This window comes from Trachemys scripta, chromosome 15 (genome assembly GCF_013100865.1).
Source record: "Trachemys scripta elegans isolate TJP31775 chromosome 15, CAS_Tse_1.0, whole genome shotgun sequence".
Lineage (NCBI taxonomy): Eukaryota > Metazoa > Chordata > Testudines > Emydidae > Trachemys > Trachemys scripta.
Genome location: NC_048312.1, coordinates 21271154 through 21286657, shown reverse-complemented (window position 1 = coordinate 21286657; position 15504 = coordinate 21271154). Strand labels below are relative to the sequence as shown.

The window sequence follows — 15504 nt, the reverse complement described above, 5'->3', positions numbered from 1 at the left end:
AAACAGAAGGAGCAGTCAGTTCACAGCTGTACTGTCCAATATTTTCAGCGCATAGAGTAGCCAAACCAATTAAGACATTTCGAGTTTTTTTCCCCCCAGTGATAAAACTCCAAAATCCACTCCACCTCACAACGTACGTTTCAGGTTTTATAACTATCTTGTCCTCCACACTAATTTTTAATCAATCAAACCCAAAGCCATAGAAATAGTTGGAAGATGAACCACTGATGCAAACTAATGTAAAGTCAGTCTACAGTGGCTCTACTGAAAAGAAAAATAAGAACTTTGAAAAATAGAAAATGGGATTAGTCATATGATTAGGAAGATTTCACTATGAAATCAGTTTTTTTTGGAACTGTAGAGAACCATCCTTGTTTAAAAATAAAAATTCAAAACCAACTTCAGTCTCCCAATGAAAACATGCTAAATTTAAATAATTCTCTAGTACAACTCCTACTATTTGTTTTGTAGTTTACGTACCCATTACTGCTGCTACTAGGAAAAATAGTTTTTTGTTCACTACCCCCAGCAAAAAAGCCAAGTAAAAAAAAAGTATGAAGTGTGGTTTTATACAATTAAATTACTACCAAGCTTTGACTTAAATCTCCTCTCTCACACAAACTTTTTAAATGATAGGGGATTTTGGGGAGAGACTCTGCTCAGGGAGAAAGAAAACAGCAGATGCAATTGAAAAGTTACGTGAACATCTGTAACATTTAAACTACCTTAATATGTATTATAAAGACATCAAAGAAACCTAAATGTCATCATATGACCACATTATGGAGAGAGAATTATTTCTCAGAAATTTGAGTTTGAAGTTCACTTCCTGGTATAAGCTCAATTTTCAGTTCCTTACTTTAATCAAACTTTCTCATTTAGTGTATTTACATGCTTTCAAGTGTTTGGAATTCCTTGTGCCAAATAGTAAAACCTGTAACACGGAATTTTCAAGTTAAACAATTTTTTTTTTTAAATAATATTTCAATGTTTGGGGGGGGGTTTCCCCGGTGAAGTGTTAATTTCAATTTTATCTCTAAGCTCACAAACTTTTTTGCCTTGGAATAATAATTGGAACGTCAATGTCTGCTGGAGAAAAAAAACAACATATGAGCTGAGAGGCCTTATTATTTGAAAAAGGAAATAGAGACACTGATCCACTGTCCAATTATTGAAGAGTTGAGTTGAAAGATACAGCAGACTGCAGAGACTGTACTTAAGACATAAGTGATGTCATATATGGTTTCAGCATAAGCACTGCTAGTTATTTTAATCTGGTACCAATAGCATGACCACATAATGGCTAATTTGTTACCTGTATTATGACATTTTAGACTACAATGTATCCTCCTCAACAGCTGGGAAGAGGGACATTTGGCATTTGTGAAGGGGTTTTTTAAGGGCTGTCAATTAATCGCAGTTAACCCACACGATTAACTCAAAAAAATTAGCCACGACTAAAAAAATTAATTGCGATTAATCACACTTATAACAATAGAATACAAATTGAAATTTATTAAATATTTTTGGATGCTATGATGGCAAGACTTAAAGAAAGAGAACAAAAAGCACATTGACATCGAGTCCCTAACAAATCCCTCTCTGCTATGTTCAAACATTCACTGTAATCAATTTCTTTCTTACCTGTCTCAACCACCACTTTTCTTCAGAGGCTAAAGCACAACATCCAACAAGCTCTTCCTCAGCATCTTGTGTTTCTTTCGCAGATCGTCTCTCTTCCTTCTGGCTCGCATTAGCACAAGTGTCCGGCTTCCCCAAGCTTCCACTTTTGGCCTCTTCATTCTCAGCAAGGTTTCCAGCCCCCATAGACTCTTCAGAAAGGGATCCTGCCAGCCCATCAGATGTAAGCTTGTCCCCATGATCCAGGTTATCAGTTTCCTGGGAGCAATTTTCCACCCCACTAATCCTGTGGGACTCAGACAACAAACTGCTACTATGTGCTAGCACAAGTGTTGATGCTTCAGGTTTTGTATCTAGTCTAACATTAGGATCGGACCCAGCAGTAAGCTCAGTAGAGATGCTGACTGGCAGTCCAGCGTACAATTCCTGTACCACAGCAGACATGGAGGAATCAAGGGGACGTGGGTGGCTTCTCTCTTGGGACTCCACTCCAGATGATAGCATCAGGCAGATGAAGACTGTGCCTTTCTAAACTCACCCTAAAAGTAAAGACAACACTAAATCACTACACAGACACACACATATACACAAAAGTAATCATTGTTTTTGTTGTTGTCTGGGACAAAGGTACATACGCCCGAGAAGCACCAACAAGGGGACAGATATTTAGAAAGTTTGGTCCCTTTTTAAGGCACTCACAGTAGGACGACTCCTCAGTCAGCAAACCAAAATGTTCAGCCAGGTTCTTTGAATATTAACCTGAGCCTGAATAAGTAATAAGTAATATAAAATGCAGTATGTCAACATTCTATTGTAACTTTGCCCTATTAAAAAGTTTAAACCAAAAAATAAAAAGTAAGTACTTCAAATGTGTGTGTTCAATAAGAGTATATTCCAAATGAATTCCTGGTAAGAAAGTGATTCTACAATTACTGAGCGCTAGAGTAAGTGCCACACAAACCATGAATAAGGTTATTCCTCTCTTCTCACATCGGCAGTTTCTCCCTACCCCAACATCTCTTCTTAGCCTAAAACTAAGACCTTGTAGTATGTATGAGTGTCTAGGAAATGGGAAGAGAGGAAATGTAGAGAAAAAGTATATACTAGCACTTGTGGACCTAAAGCAGGGTGTCAAACATCCTGCCAGTTTGATGGTAGTAGCCAAATTTCCTTTACTTTTCTATATTTTTAAAAATTTCTCTTTAGATGGAAAAGCCATACAAGAAAATGCATCCCTAACACATGCACTATCACTTGCCATTCCTTGTGACTTCCCCATTATAAACAGAGGAAAAAGATGGTGCTATCACTAGGTTTGTTATCTAAAGTGAACCTTTGATTCATCTTATAGCCTAGAGCCCAACTCATCAGTATCCAATAGCCAATACTATGCTAGCAATAGCCATGCTCAAACAGTTATTGCTAGTACAGTTCTAACCATAGTGTCAGCATGACCACAACATGGTCAGCCACAAATTCTCTGAACTACATTAAATAAAGGGTCACTTAAAAAAAAAAATTTAAAGAGCCCAGATGCAAGAATACTATGTACTTAACACTGACATGCTCATGAATCTCCATTGAGAGTTTCTACACAAAGCTAGGTCAGGTGGCACCAATCACTCAGCTAACAGCCAACAGAAGGTTAATAAAACCCAATCCTATTACTCAAATGTTGATCTTGCTGCTCTTTACACAGCTCAAAAACGTAGATGAACCCATCCATCAGTTCGGCTAGTTCAATGTTTCTATGCCATACATAACTAAAATCCCCAGGACTCCTTTAAAAAAAAAAAAAAAAAAGACACCACACAATAGGGGAGGAGGAATTTTGCTAAAAAAAATTTAAAACCTTTATCTTCAAAAACTTACACCATTTCTAGCAATACTGACTAGCATACGGCTAATTTTAAGAACAACAACATAATATGGTCTCAGTGCACTAATGATCTATAGATAAATACAAACACTGACCACATACAAGTTAAATAAACACTAGGCATGGCTTCTTTCCTCAAGAATTGGTAATAAAAACATATGGGTTAAATTCTACAGACCCTGATTTTTCTCCCTCTTTAAAATGACAATATCAGCTATAAGCAAAAGACAGCTGAGAGGTTGCAGAATCTTAGCATTTATTTACCAAAGGAAGGAAGAAGGACCCATTTGCTAAAACACTCCAAATTTATTTTCTTCTAGTCCTGTCTTACAGCACACGAAAAACACATTCCAGTTGCCTACAACACCTTTGCTTGTGATCCTGAAATGCTTTACACACACAACCTCTGCCAGGTATTACGGAGGTTAAGTAACTTGCCCAAAGTCACATTAACAAAGTGAGTTGCAGACACAGGAATAGAACCCATGTCACCCAAACCCGTGACCTGTTGCAACATCTAGAAAGTGGCCCACCAAAAAGCAAACAATATAAAATAAAATTGTAAAGGTATTTATTTATTTATTTGCAAACAAGCCTGAGTAGGTCCACTTCAATGAGACAAAAGAAAAGCAGAAAAGGTGTCAAAGATATTTTCTGTTACAGAAGCTAACATTTTTACTATAATCTGGCACTTGTGGATTTTAATTTGTATTCTACTATCAATGGGCTTTACACGTTCTGACTAGTGACAATGTAGGTTACACAAAGGCTAATCCCTTAATACTTTGTTTGAAAAAGCCTAACAAAAATGGAAACTAGCTTTGTCACTGTTAAATTAGAAATATTATGGAAAACTGCTGATTATATCACTGTTCATGAAACCATCAATCCTAAAAACACTTATGACCCAATGGATACTGACCACTGCCCCCAAAGCCCTTCTTATGTATGACGAGTTTGTAGACCTTGTTGGTTCTCATTTTGAATCAGCTACTCCAAGTAAAGAGGACAGATGACATCTTGTCTCCCTGGTAAGTAAAAACAAAAACAAAACAAAGAAACTCAGCCCTTTTCTTATTATAAAACTTTTCTACAGTTCTACATTTCAAGAGGAAAACCTTACAGATTCCAGTCTCAAAGAGCAACACCAGCAACACTGATGCTCCATAAACAATACATTTGTACCAATTCCATAGCTGCCTAAGATTTCCTAGTAGTCAATATGCTTCACGCTGGTCACTTCGGACTTCACAGTCACTATTAGGATAGAATTTGGGTCTTTCACATGAAAGAGACAGGACGCCACACTTTGAACTAAAGAACAATTTCTATTAGCTATTGACAGTACAACACAGTTCAGAAGCACTTTCTCTCTCACAAACACACACAATCCAGAATGTAAAATTCAAGCCTAACTCTTTAACCAAAATGTTGCAGCTTTTCAGAGCTGCAAACTCTCCATAATCCCTCAGATCAACCCCTGCCCCCCATGACAAAACCTGGAATCAATACCTCATCTCGGTGACACAACCGACTGCAGAATGACAACCCCCTGGTCAGCAAAAGGCCCCCAGCCAGCACTGCCCACTACTCAGACAACTACAGGAGTCAAGGAATCAACAATTAGGGGTGTCAGATCTCCTGCGGTCCAATGCTCCACCCTACCCGTGGGAATGAGCCCCTTGTGGGAGTAGACACTCCCCAGCAAACAGAAACATAGAAATGAAGGGATAGCGGGGACCCGATCCAGTCCCCCTGCGCTGAGGCAGGACCGTGTAAACCTAGTGTCTCCATGCCTGACAGGTGTCTCTCCGCCCCCTCACCCCAACAATGCAGTGACCATGCCTGAGGGTGGACCCAACCCTATCGCCTCCCCCAAAGAGAAGAGACCCCCCCCCACACACACAATCCTAGGGAGGGCGCAATTCCTCCCATCCCCATGACAACTACACCCCCAGACGGGAGGCAAATTCCCCTCCTCCCCGCGGAGAAGGAGATGAGTGATAGGCAAATAAACCCCCAAGCCAAAAACTACGGCGGGGGGGGGAAGGGCAAGAGCAGGCCCCGGCTCCCCCCATTCTTACTGCTCCTGGCGGCGGCTCGAACCAGGACAGGGGGCGGCTCCCGAGAGGAATCACCAGCACGGCCCACAGACCTGCCTCACTTCCTCATCCGGGACTTGCAGAGAGCGCGCGTGTGACGTAACTCCTAGCGCGGCACCGTAGAGACGGGGGGGGAGAGAGGCTTCGTCAGCCAGGGCCGCGTCACGGCGGTAGGAGGGGCCTGTGGCGTGGGGAGGTCAGCCCCCATTCCCGGCTCGGGGAGCAGTAGTGGATTCTGGCCCTGGGGTGGGGGGCGGGAAGGAGTCCTTCGTAGCTAGCGGCCTCGCAGCCCCCCAATCCTGAACAATGCAGCCCCCAGGGGACAGCATCAGACAAGTATCGGGGTAGCCGTGTTGGTCGGCATCCACACCAACAACGAGGAGTCCGGTGGCACCTGAAAGACCAACAGATTTATTTGGGCATAAGCATTTGTGGGTAAAAACCCACTTCTTCAGCTTCAAGCCTTTAGCTTCATAATCTCAAGCATTCTAGAACTTCACAGCCCCGGGTGCTGCCCCTTTGACCGCTTTGATGGGGTAACTAGAAAGAGTTTACCGTTTAGAAGATAAAATAACCCCAGAGTGGGCTGAATAAATTCTGAGATTGAAGGCCCAATGAGTTTATGAGACCAGGATACTGTTACTTGTTAGTTAAAAGTAAGCACCATCTCATTGTTAGGTTGAAATTAAATATTCCATTTTTAAATATGAACAATTATAAACAGAAACAAAAGAGGTTGCATGACTGCTATAAGTCAACTTAAAAACATCACTTCTTTCTTTTCTCTCTATTCCCTTCTTACTTTCCCTCAGTTCTCTTTCCTTCCTATGTCATGCAGGTTCTTTTCTCCTGGACCAAGAAGAATAGGCTGTAAACCAGCAAAGACCAAATCCTGCAAATTGATCATTATTGGCAGACCCCTGCATTTGTATAGAAACTTAATGTCTTAATCAGGGCATAAAAGTGTTCTCACATGGATAGGTTTGCAGAACTGGGATAAAAGAAAGTAACTTCAAGAAATAATGGGAAAACATATGCTTTTAGGATAGCTATTGTGGGGACAAGAGCCCTGCTGATCTTAGGGATCAGAAAAAGGAATGAGATGAAATGCCAGATCTTGTCTTTTAGCATGTAAACTCTTTGAGACAAGGTCTGTAATTCATTATAGATTTATACAGTGCCTACCACGATGGGGCTCTAGTTGGCTTGGCTTTTAGGGGTTTGATTATGAGATAAATATTTTAAATAATAATAAATGTGAAGTCTCAGATAAAGGGCCAAACTTGCTCCAACTCAACAGGAATTTTGCCATTGCTTTCAATGGGAAAAGGATCAGAGCCTAAATCTGGATGTATGTGATGTATCTTTTCTGAGGAACATGAGTGGCTATGTTAAAAAAAAAAGTTTTCCTACTTTTCTTTGTCTATTTCTGAGAAATGAACAGTCAAACTTTGCATGGATTTAACTTTTTTGAGGTCTCTTCATCCACACATGCCGAGTATAACAGGACAAATTTTGTTTTATTGCAGGAGTTGTCGTGTGTTCCACTATATCATGCCATCAAATAGCATGTTGTTATGAGTGTTTCTGCCCATCAGCATGGAACCTGGGCATGGTTTACCTGCTTGTAGACTACAAGCCATTAGTATGTGACGCAGTGCTGCTGACTTTATCCATTTCACTGTTTAATCTTGGTAAATCGTGCTGTGGTGAAGTGGGGCCAGCGGGAGAGGTGCACTAAGGTGTCTGATGCTGTCCCCTGGGGGCTGCGAGGCCGCTAGCTACGAAGGACTCCTTCCCGCCCCCCACCCCAGGGCCAGAATCCACTACTGCTCCCCGAGCCGGGAATGGGGGCTGACCTCCCCACGCCACAGGCCCCTCCTACCGCCGTGACGCGGCCCTGGCTGACGAAGCCTCTCTCCCCCCCCCCCCCGTCTCTATGGTGCCGCGCTAGGAGTTACGTCACACGCGCGCTCTCTGCAAGTCCCGGATGAGGAAGTGAGGCAGGTCTGTGGGCCGTGCTGGTGATTCCTCTCGGGAGCCGCCCCCTGTCCTGGTTCGAGCCGCCGCCAGGAGCAGTAAGAATGGGGGGAGCCGGGGCCTGCTCTTGCCCTTCCCCCCCCCGCCGTAGTTTTTGGCTTGGGGGTTTATTTGCCTATCACTCATCTCCTTCTCCGCGGGGAGGAGGGGAATTTGCCTCCCGTCTGGGGGTGTAGTTGTCATGGGGATGGGAGGAATTGCGCCCTCCCTAGGATTGTGTGTGGGGGGGTCTCTTCTCTTTGGGGGAGGCGATAGGGTTGGGTCCACCCTCAGGCATGGTCACTGCATTGTTGGGGTGAGGGGGCGGAGAGACACCTGTCAGGCATGGAGACACTAGGTTTACACGGTCCTGCCTCAGCGCAGGGGGACTGGACCGGGTCCCCGCTATCCCTTCATTTCTATGTTTCTGTTTGCTGGGTGGTGTCTACTCCCACAAGGGGCTCATTCCCACGGGTAGGGTGGAGCATTGGACCGCAGGAGATCTGACACCCCTAATTGTTGATTCCTTGACTCCTGTAGTTGTCTGAGTAGTGGGCAGTGCTGGCTGGGGGCCTTTTGCTGACCAGGGGGTTGTCATTCTGCAGTGGGTTGTGTCACCGAGATGAGGTGACACAACCCAGGTTTTGTTATGGGGGGGCAGGGGTTGATCTGAGGGATTATGGAGAGTTTGCAGCTCTGAACAGCTGCAGCATTTTGGTTAAAGAGTTAGGCTTGAATTTTACATTCTGGATTGTGTGTGTTTGTGAGAGAGAAAATGCTTCTGAACTGTGTTGTACTGTCAACAGCTAATAGAAATTGTTCTTTAGTTCAAAGTGTGGCGTCCTGTCTTTTTCATGTGAAAGACCCAAATTCTATCATAATAGTGACTGTGAAGGCCGAACATGAAGCATATTGACTAATAGGAAATCTTAGGCAGCTATGGAATTGGTACAAATGCATTGTTTATGGAGTATCAGTGTTGCTGGTGTTGCTCTTTGAGACTGGAACCTCTTAGGCAGTGGTTCCCAAACTTTAACAACCTATGAACCCCTTTCACTAAAATGTTGTGTCTCGTGAACCCCCTGCTAAAAATGAATATTTCCAGGGAGTTTCTCCTTTACCTGAGTATAAATTATAAAAGCATGATCTTGGAAATATAAAATTTGTTTTTATGACATGCTTATTGCACATTATTTATTATTAATTATTTATCATTACAGTATTTTTATTACATTATGAAAACGGCAACACTCTTCCAAGATCTCACTTTCATAGCTTGTATTGCTTTGAATAAGTCTGTTATAAGACAAGGCTCCTTTGTTTCATCAAGGAGTATCAGATGTGAAACAGCATTAAGGTATTTAAGAAGGCAACTCAAAGAGTTCTTCCTACACAAGTATTCAGGTCTTGAACAGTCCAGGCAAACAACGCACGTTACAACAAAGCTTAAACTTGTTCTTCATAATAATTTTAAAAACAGCAAAAAATATCCACCTCCCTTTCCATTTCTTATAAGGGGTCTTGAAGTTTAAATCTCCTCGGTGTGATAGATACACTTGCTTTGACCTGCTTAGCTCTTGGAAGACCAGGGGCTCCGTGCTGCTGGCCCCGTGCTACCCGGAGTCTCTAGGGACAGCCCTGTCTGCCATTAGGAAATTTTTCCCTGAGAACCCCCTGCAACATTTAGTGAACCCCAGTTTGGAAACCACTGTCTCTAAGGTTTCCTCTTGAAATGTAGAGCTGTTGAAGAGTTTTATAATAAGGAAAGAGCTGAGTTTCTTTGTTTTGATTTTGTTTTTACTTACCAGGGAGACAAGATGTCATCTGTCCTCTTTACTTGGCGTAGCTGAGAAGAACCAGGATTCAAAATGAGAACCAACAAGGTCTACAAACTCGTCATACATAAGAAGGGCTTTGGGGGCAGTGGTCAGTATCCGTTGGGTCATAAGTATTTTTAGGGCTGCTGGTTTCATGAACAGTGATATAATCAGCAGTTTTCCATAATATTTCTAATCTAACAGTGATAAAGCTAGTTTCCATTTTTGTTAGGCTTTTTCAAACAAAATATTAAGGGATTAGCCTTTGTGTAACCTACAGTGTCACTAGTCAGAAGGTGGAAAGCCCATTGATAGTAGAATACAAATTAAAATCCACAAGTGCCAGATTACAGTAAAAATGTTAGCTTCTGTGACATTAAAATATCTTTGACACCTTTTCTGCTTTTCTTTTGTCATTTTGTCCTCCTTTTTTGCTATCCCTATTGCCTCTTGCTTAGCCACAGATTTGGGAGAGGCTGTAGTGGCCCAGTAGTATTGCTGCACATGGATATGTGTGGACTCAGAGTTTGTGGGTCCCACTGGCAGGATCTAGGAGCTCTGTGTAGGGTTTTCCACTCTATTCTTGTTGAGGTTGTGTGGGAATGGAGCCTTTAATTTGTCCGGAATGTTTCCCAGTGGTCAGTCAAGAAGAGTTATTGATGTGTTCCTGAGAAAAATCTGATCATACAGTTCTCACTACTGCCTTGATAAAAGTCATGGTCATGTAGTTACAAAAGTTACATAGGATTAAAAAACAGCATTTCATAAATGTACTTAGATGCTCAGTTGCCCAGCCTCTTTGTTTTGTTTGCCCACTGTCACTTTGGAATCACAATCACAACATATTAATTAAGTTCTGTTAATAGTCCTTTATAATTCACTGTATCCCCACCAGTGTTTTAAAACTGAGAAAAACCAAAGAAGTGTGGAGATTTTGGGTATTAAGCCGAGACTGGTTCCTCTTGCAAACAAATATTGTATGACAATCCTATGACTTGGAACAGCGGAAAAGTCTTTTTTCCCCAGAATTATCCTGCCTCTTCAGTCTGGTCAGAGTAGTTACTGTGTGAAGGATGTACTGAGTGGTAAACTAACAGATGGATGTGCAGCATATTACAGTGCATAAGTTCCTGTGTTTTCATTTTTATCTGTTGATTGCAGGCTGTCTCACTGAATTACTATCTTTGTCTTCCAGATGACGAATTAATGATGAACCCCAAAGTGTTTCTTCACATCAAGCTGGGAGATGTTGTTGAGATTGCACACCCTAATGATGAGTACAGGTGAATTGTCTTTCTGCTAATATCACCAAGTATAGCTGGAGCACCTAAAATACCAATCTCTCCATTCCTTTAGAGTGTAACAACTTGAAGAATGAGTAGACACTGAGGGACCACTGGGTATGCCATACAGATATTTTGCTGCAGCATAGAGCTATATCTTTCTGTTTGAAAGGAAATAAAGGGGTGACTTTATCAAATGGCCTTCTTCTATAGTCTGACATGTTCCATGTTATGTGGCATTAGAGGCTTTGCTGGCCATACTTGGGATGAGTAGCAGCTGTTCTTGAAGTAGTTCCTCAGGCCTTTATTTTCTTTCTTGCTGTTACATAGCGATGATTCTTTAATCCCATGGGTCCTGAGGTATAGGTTTGTATAATAATAATAATAAATAGCTCTTTTAGGATAAAGAATGGTAATGTTGATCAGATCAAGGGAAAGAGATGTTTTAACTTGTTCTCTTAGAAATTGTTGGGTTCTGAGTACCTTTTCTGCTAGGTGAGTATTGTTAATGCTCTAGCTTATCCCCTATGCAGTATAACTAGGTGCCTTTATTGTGATGGAGGAATTCAAACCCTCCATGGTGACAGCAGGATAAGTGGCTGGATTCTCCATGTCGTTGTTCACCTTCTCTGTCTTGTGTTCCAGCCCTCTTCTCCTGCAAGTGAAGTCACTTAAGGAAGATTTGCAAAAAGGTAAGACTCCAGACTCTTGTAGTGTGACTATAAGGCTTAACAGAAGAAATCACAATGGAATTAACCACAATTTCTAGTTTTTTTTTTTTTAAATGACTCTCCTTATTCTAACTTGTCAAATCTCTGCTTTTCAATCAATCAATTAATTAATGGAGATATCCTATCTCCTAGAACTGGAAGGGACCTTGAAAGGTCATCGAGTCCAGCCCCCTGCCTTCACTAGCAGGGCCAAGTACTGATTTTGCCCTAGATCCCTAAGTGGCCCCCTCAAGAATTGAACTCGCAACCCTGGGTTTAGCAGGCCAATGCTCAAACCACTGAGCTATCCCTGCCCCCCGTTGATCAATTGGGGGCTTCATGCCAGCTATCTGCAGCAAACTGCTTGGAAGACAGGACAATGCAGTTTCCATTCACACTGTTCAAGTGGAATGGGGATACCTAGATCTAAAATGTATTGTCAAAACAATGGCTTGCTTTGTATGTCCATAAGCAGGGCCTGTGTTCTCTCATTGGGGCTGTAGCAAGAGATGGATTAAATGGGAATAAGTATTCTCCCATTTTTCTCTTCCTTATGGCAGAAACTATAAGTGTGGATCAGACTGTTGCTCAGGTATTCCGACTGAGACCATACCAAGATGTCCATGTAAATGTTGTTGACCCAAAGGTATGTAATGTTACAACCGTGAATAACAATATTTCCATCTGCCTCAGCACTTAGCACAGGGGCCGTCAATTTTTTTTGTCAAGGTGCATATTTCTTCATCAAGGTCCAGACTCCAGAGAAAATAATAAAAATAATAATAATGATAATAAGTAAATAAAAAGATTTTGGGGTCTGTTCAAAGACATCTGGTGGTCTGGATTTGGCTCACGGTCTGCCTATTGACTACCGCTAATTTAGCACAAATGGGAGTCCTTCAGATATCTTGTTTGCCTTAGAGTTAGAAGTACCCCCCCCCCTTTTTTTTTTTAAATTATATTTTCTCTTGTGCTTCAGATCCGCGCTGGGGGTGGTGAGTGTGCTTAGACCTTTACTTTGAACTTCACTAATCCCCAGAATATGCCAGCCTGCCACTCACGATTGTCCCTGCATTCCAGCCATATGAGCTTTTTCAGTATTTGTACTATTAGACCTTCCCTCTTAGGCCCTTTCAAAGCAAGTAAATGCTCTTTTCATGTAACATGAGGTCATATAAGAGAGTGTTGTATTGTGAACACACACTGAAATCTATGTACTGATTCCTTTTTAAGGATGTGACTCTTGACCTGGTGGAGCTGACCTTTAAGGATCAGTACATTGGGCGTGGGGATATGTGGCGACTGAAAAAGAGCTTGGTAAGGCCTATGATTGTAATGTGTGGGATGGAGGGGACACTGCCTTTTCTCACTGTTCGTGAGGCATGAACATGGCTATCATGCAGAGCTATGGAGCACTGAGGAAAAGCTCAGGGGCAATTGCTTCGGAGAAATTTGCCTCATTCCTTTCTGTGCATTAGTGAGTGGGACTTGAGTGAGAACTGTATGTAACAATATTATAGTATTTAATTAAGTTGCTTCACAACTTTTTTCTCGAAAATAGTGTTTATTCCCATGGATCACTGGTAGCCAACAGTGTTAATGGCTGTTCATCATATTCTAAATTCTTTTGACTGAACAAAGAGTATTTGGGAGAGGTTGGGTCCAAGTGAACATCAGCCAAAAATGTGCTAGAATTAACTGTTCATGACGTTGCCACTTGTTAGACAACAGCTGAGGATTCCCACATTTCTGTATTCTGGAGTGCAGCCAGTGTCCAATCAGATGAGCAGTATACCAGATGATTGATAGCTGTTTCTCTTGCTCAGGTGTTCTCTGCTATATTAAACTATGTCCATTTACCTACACAAGCCCTAGCAGAATACTCTCTAGGTTGAGATGTTAATTGTAAATGTGCTAAGCGGCCTCCAGCTTTTAAGGTGGACTTTAGGGAGGGTGATCAGGGTCACAGGGTTCTAACAACTGTTTCCTGTGAATCATTCTAGTTGCTTTGAGAGTTATTGCTTTTTCCATCATCTATAACTCTTCTGTCTTAGGTCAGCACGTGTGCCTATGTCACCCAAAAAGTGGAATTTGCAGGTATCCGGTGAGTGCTGAATTGTCCTGATTTATTCTTATGAGTAGATGTAGAGAAGTGTTTATATGTAGAGATATTTGGCTGCACAAGTAACTGAAAGGAGAAATGCTTTAGGGGTTTGTATACCATGTTTTTAACTCTTCTAGCCATTAGTTAATTAAAATGTCAAGGCAGAAAGCCGCAGCTTTTAGCCATCTTGCCCAGGTACAGAAAACTTATCTGTTGTTGCCTATGCCATTAAATCAGTGAGCTCAGCACACCCAATATGAGAACAAACAAAGGGTAGGTATATTTTCTGGACTCAAATCTCTGGAATATCTTATTCCCTAGTATATTCCCTCTTCCCATTTCAATGCTCTAAATATCCTTTTTCTCCCCAATTTATCTATTTAATAGATTTGTGGATTATAAAGCCAGAAGAGACCATTGTGATCATTTAGACTGGCTTTCTGATTAACACAGACAGTGGGACTTCCCCCTGAATTAATTCCTATTTGAACTAGATCATATCTTTTAGGAAAACATCCAATCTTGATTTAAAAATTACCAGTGATGGATAATCTACTACAACGCTGGGCAAGTTGTTCCAGTGGTTAATTATCCTCATTGTTAAAAAATTTGAGCCTTATTTCTAGTCTGAATTTGTCTACCTTCAGCTTTCAGCTATAGATTCTTGTTATAACGTTGTTCGGGAGGTTGAAGATCCCTCTATTATCAAATTTCTGTTCTCCCCTGTTAGTTACTTTAAAAACTGTGATCAAGTGACCCCTTACCCTCTTCCTTGTTAAGCTAAATGGATTGAGCTCCTGGGATCTTTCACTCTAAGGCATATTCTCCAATTCCAATCCTTTATTCATTCCCATGGCTGTTCTTTGAATTTATCAACATCCTTCTTGAATTGTGGACACCAGGACTGGATACAGTATTCCAGCAGCAGTTTCACCAGTGCCAAATACAGACATAATTTACTCTACTCCTACTCAAGGCTGCACAGTTTCCAAGCATCCCACTAGCCCTGTAGGCCACAACATCACAATGGGAGCTCATATTCAGCTGATATTATCAGCCATGACCCCCAAGTGCTTTTCAGTGTCACTGCTTCCCAGGATAAAGTTCCCCATCTGGTAAGTATGGTTTACATACTTTGTTTGTTTGCACCCAGCTTATCAAACGATCCATGACCTGTTCTCTTCATTGTTTACCATCCCTCATTCTTTGCACCATCTACAAACTTTCAATGATAATTTTATGTTTTCTTCCAGGTCACTGATAAAAATGTTAATTCATATAGAAACAATCCCTGCAGGACCCCACTGGAACCGTATCCTCTCTGTGTCCCCCATTTACAATTACATTTTGAGATCGGCCATCTAATTTCTAATCCATTTAATATGTGTCATGTTACATTTGTATCATTTAGTTTCTTAATGAAAATATTGTGCAGTACCACATCAAATGCCTTTCAGAAGTTCAAATATATTAATCCACATTATTCTCTTTATCAACCAAATTTCTAATCTCATCAAAAAAGATATCAAATTAGTTTGCTGAGATCTATTTCCCATAAACTCATGTGAATTGGCATTAATTATATTACGCTCCTTTAATTCTTTATTAATTGAGTCCTGTATCATTCATTCCATTATTTTGCCCAGGATCAATGTCAGACTGACAAGCCTATTACTACCCAAGTCATCCCATATACCCTTTTTAAATATTGGCACAACATTAACTTTCTTCCAGTCTTCTGGAGCTGTTTGATCACTAACCTCCTTTACTTCATGTGTTGTGCCCATACTGTTTCCAGCAATGAAGATGATGCTTCCACTAGAGACTGTCACAGCTGCTCTTATATCACCCAGAAGTGTTGGTATAGGCTTTCTCTGCTATATGCTGTTTGATAGATATCTCTATTGGTGCTGGTCAAAGGAGTGATCATGCTAGTGCAGAACACTAAG

General features: G+C 41.4%; 2 protein-coding genes across 12 annotated transcripts in view; one reads left to right on the top strand and one right to left on the bottom strand.

Moving 5' to 3' along the window:
- PRR14L (proline rich 14 like) overlaps positions 1–5740 on the bottom strand; it is a 35990-nt gene extending 30250 nt beyond the window's left edge. For 2 of the 5 annotated variants that reach the window (XM_034790861.1, XM_034790866.1), the window contains exons 1-3: positions 5605–5740; positions 4443–4548; positions 1645–2180 (exon numbers count right to left, since the gene is read on the bottom strand). In XM_034790861.1, the coding sequence (XP_034646752.1) occupies positions 1645–2145 (501 nt within the window). In that variant the 5' untranslated portion in view covers positions 2146–2180; positions 4443–4548; positions 5605–5740. Of the gene's footprint in view, positions 1–1644; positions 2181–2340; positions 2407–2602; positions 2703–4442; positions 4549–5604 lie in introns of all 5 variants that reach the window. The other 3 variants (XM_034790862.1, XM_034790864.1, XM_034790865.1) reach the window with 3 other exon arrangements.
- A 1825-nt stretch (positions 5741–7565) lies between these two features.
- Positions 7566–15504, top strand: part of DEPDC5 (DEP domain containing 5, GATOR1 subcomplex subunit) — a 61438-nt gene continuing 53499 nt past the window's right edge. For 6 of the 7 annotated variants that reach the window (XM_034790625.1, XM_034790623.1, XM_034790624.1 and 3 more), the window contains exons 1-4: positions 11326–11433; positions 12012–12097; positions 12685–12768; positions 13506–13555. In XM_034790625.1, coding sequence (XP_034646516.1) covers positions 11352–11433; positions 12012–12097; positions 12685–12768; positions 13506–13555 — 302 coding nt within the window. In that variant the 5' untranslated portion in view covers positions 11326–11351. Of the gene's footprint in view, positions 7701–9449; positions 9568–10653; positions 10742–11325; positions 11434–12011; positions 12098–12684; positions 12769–13505; positions 13556–15504 lie in introns of those variants that run through there. The other variant, XM_034790629.1, reaches the window with a different exon arrangement.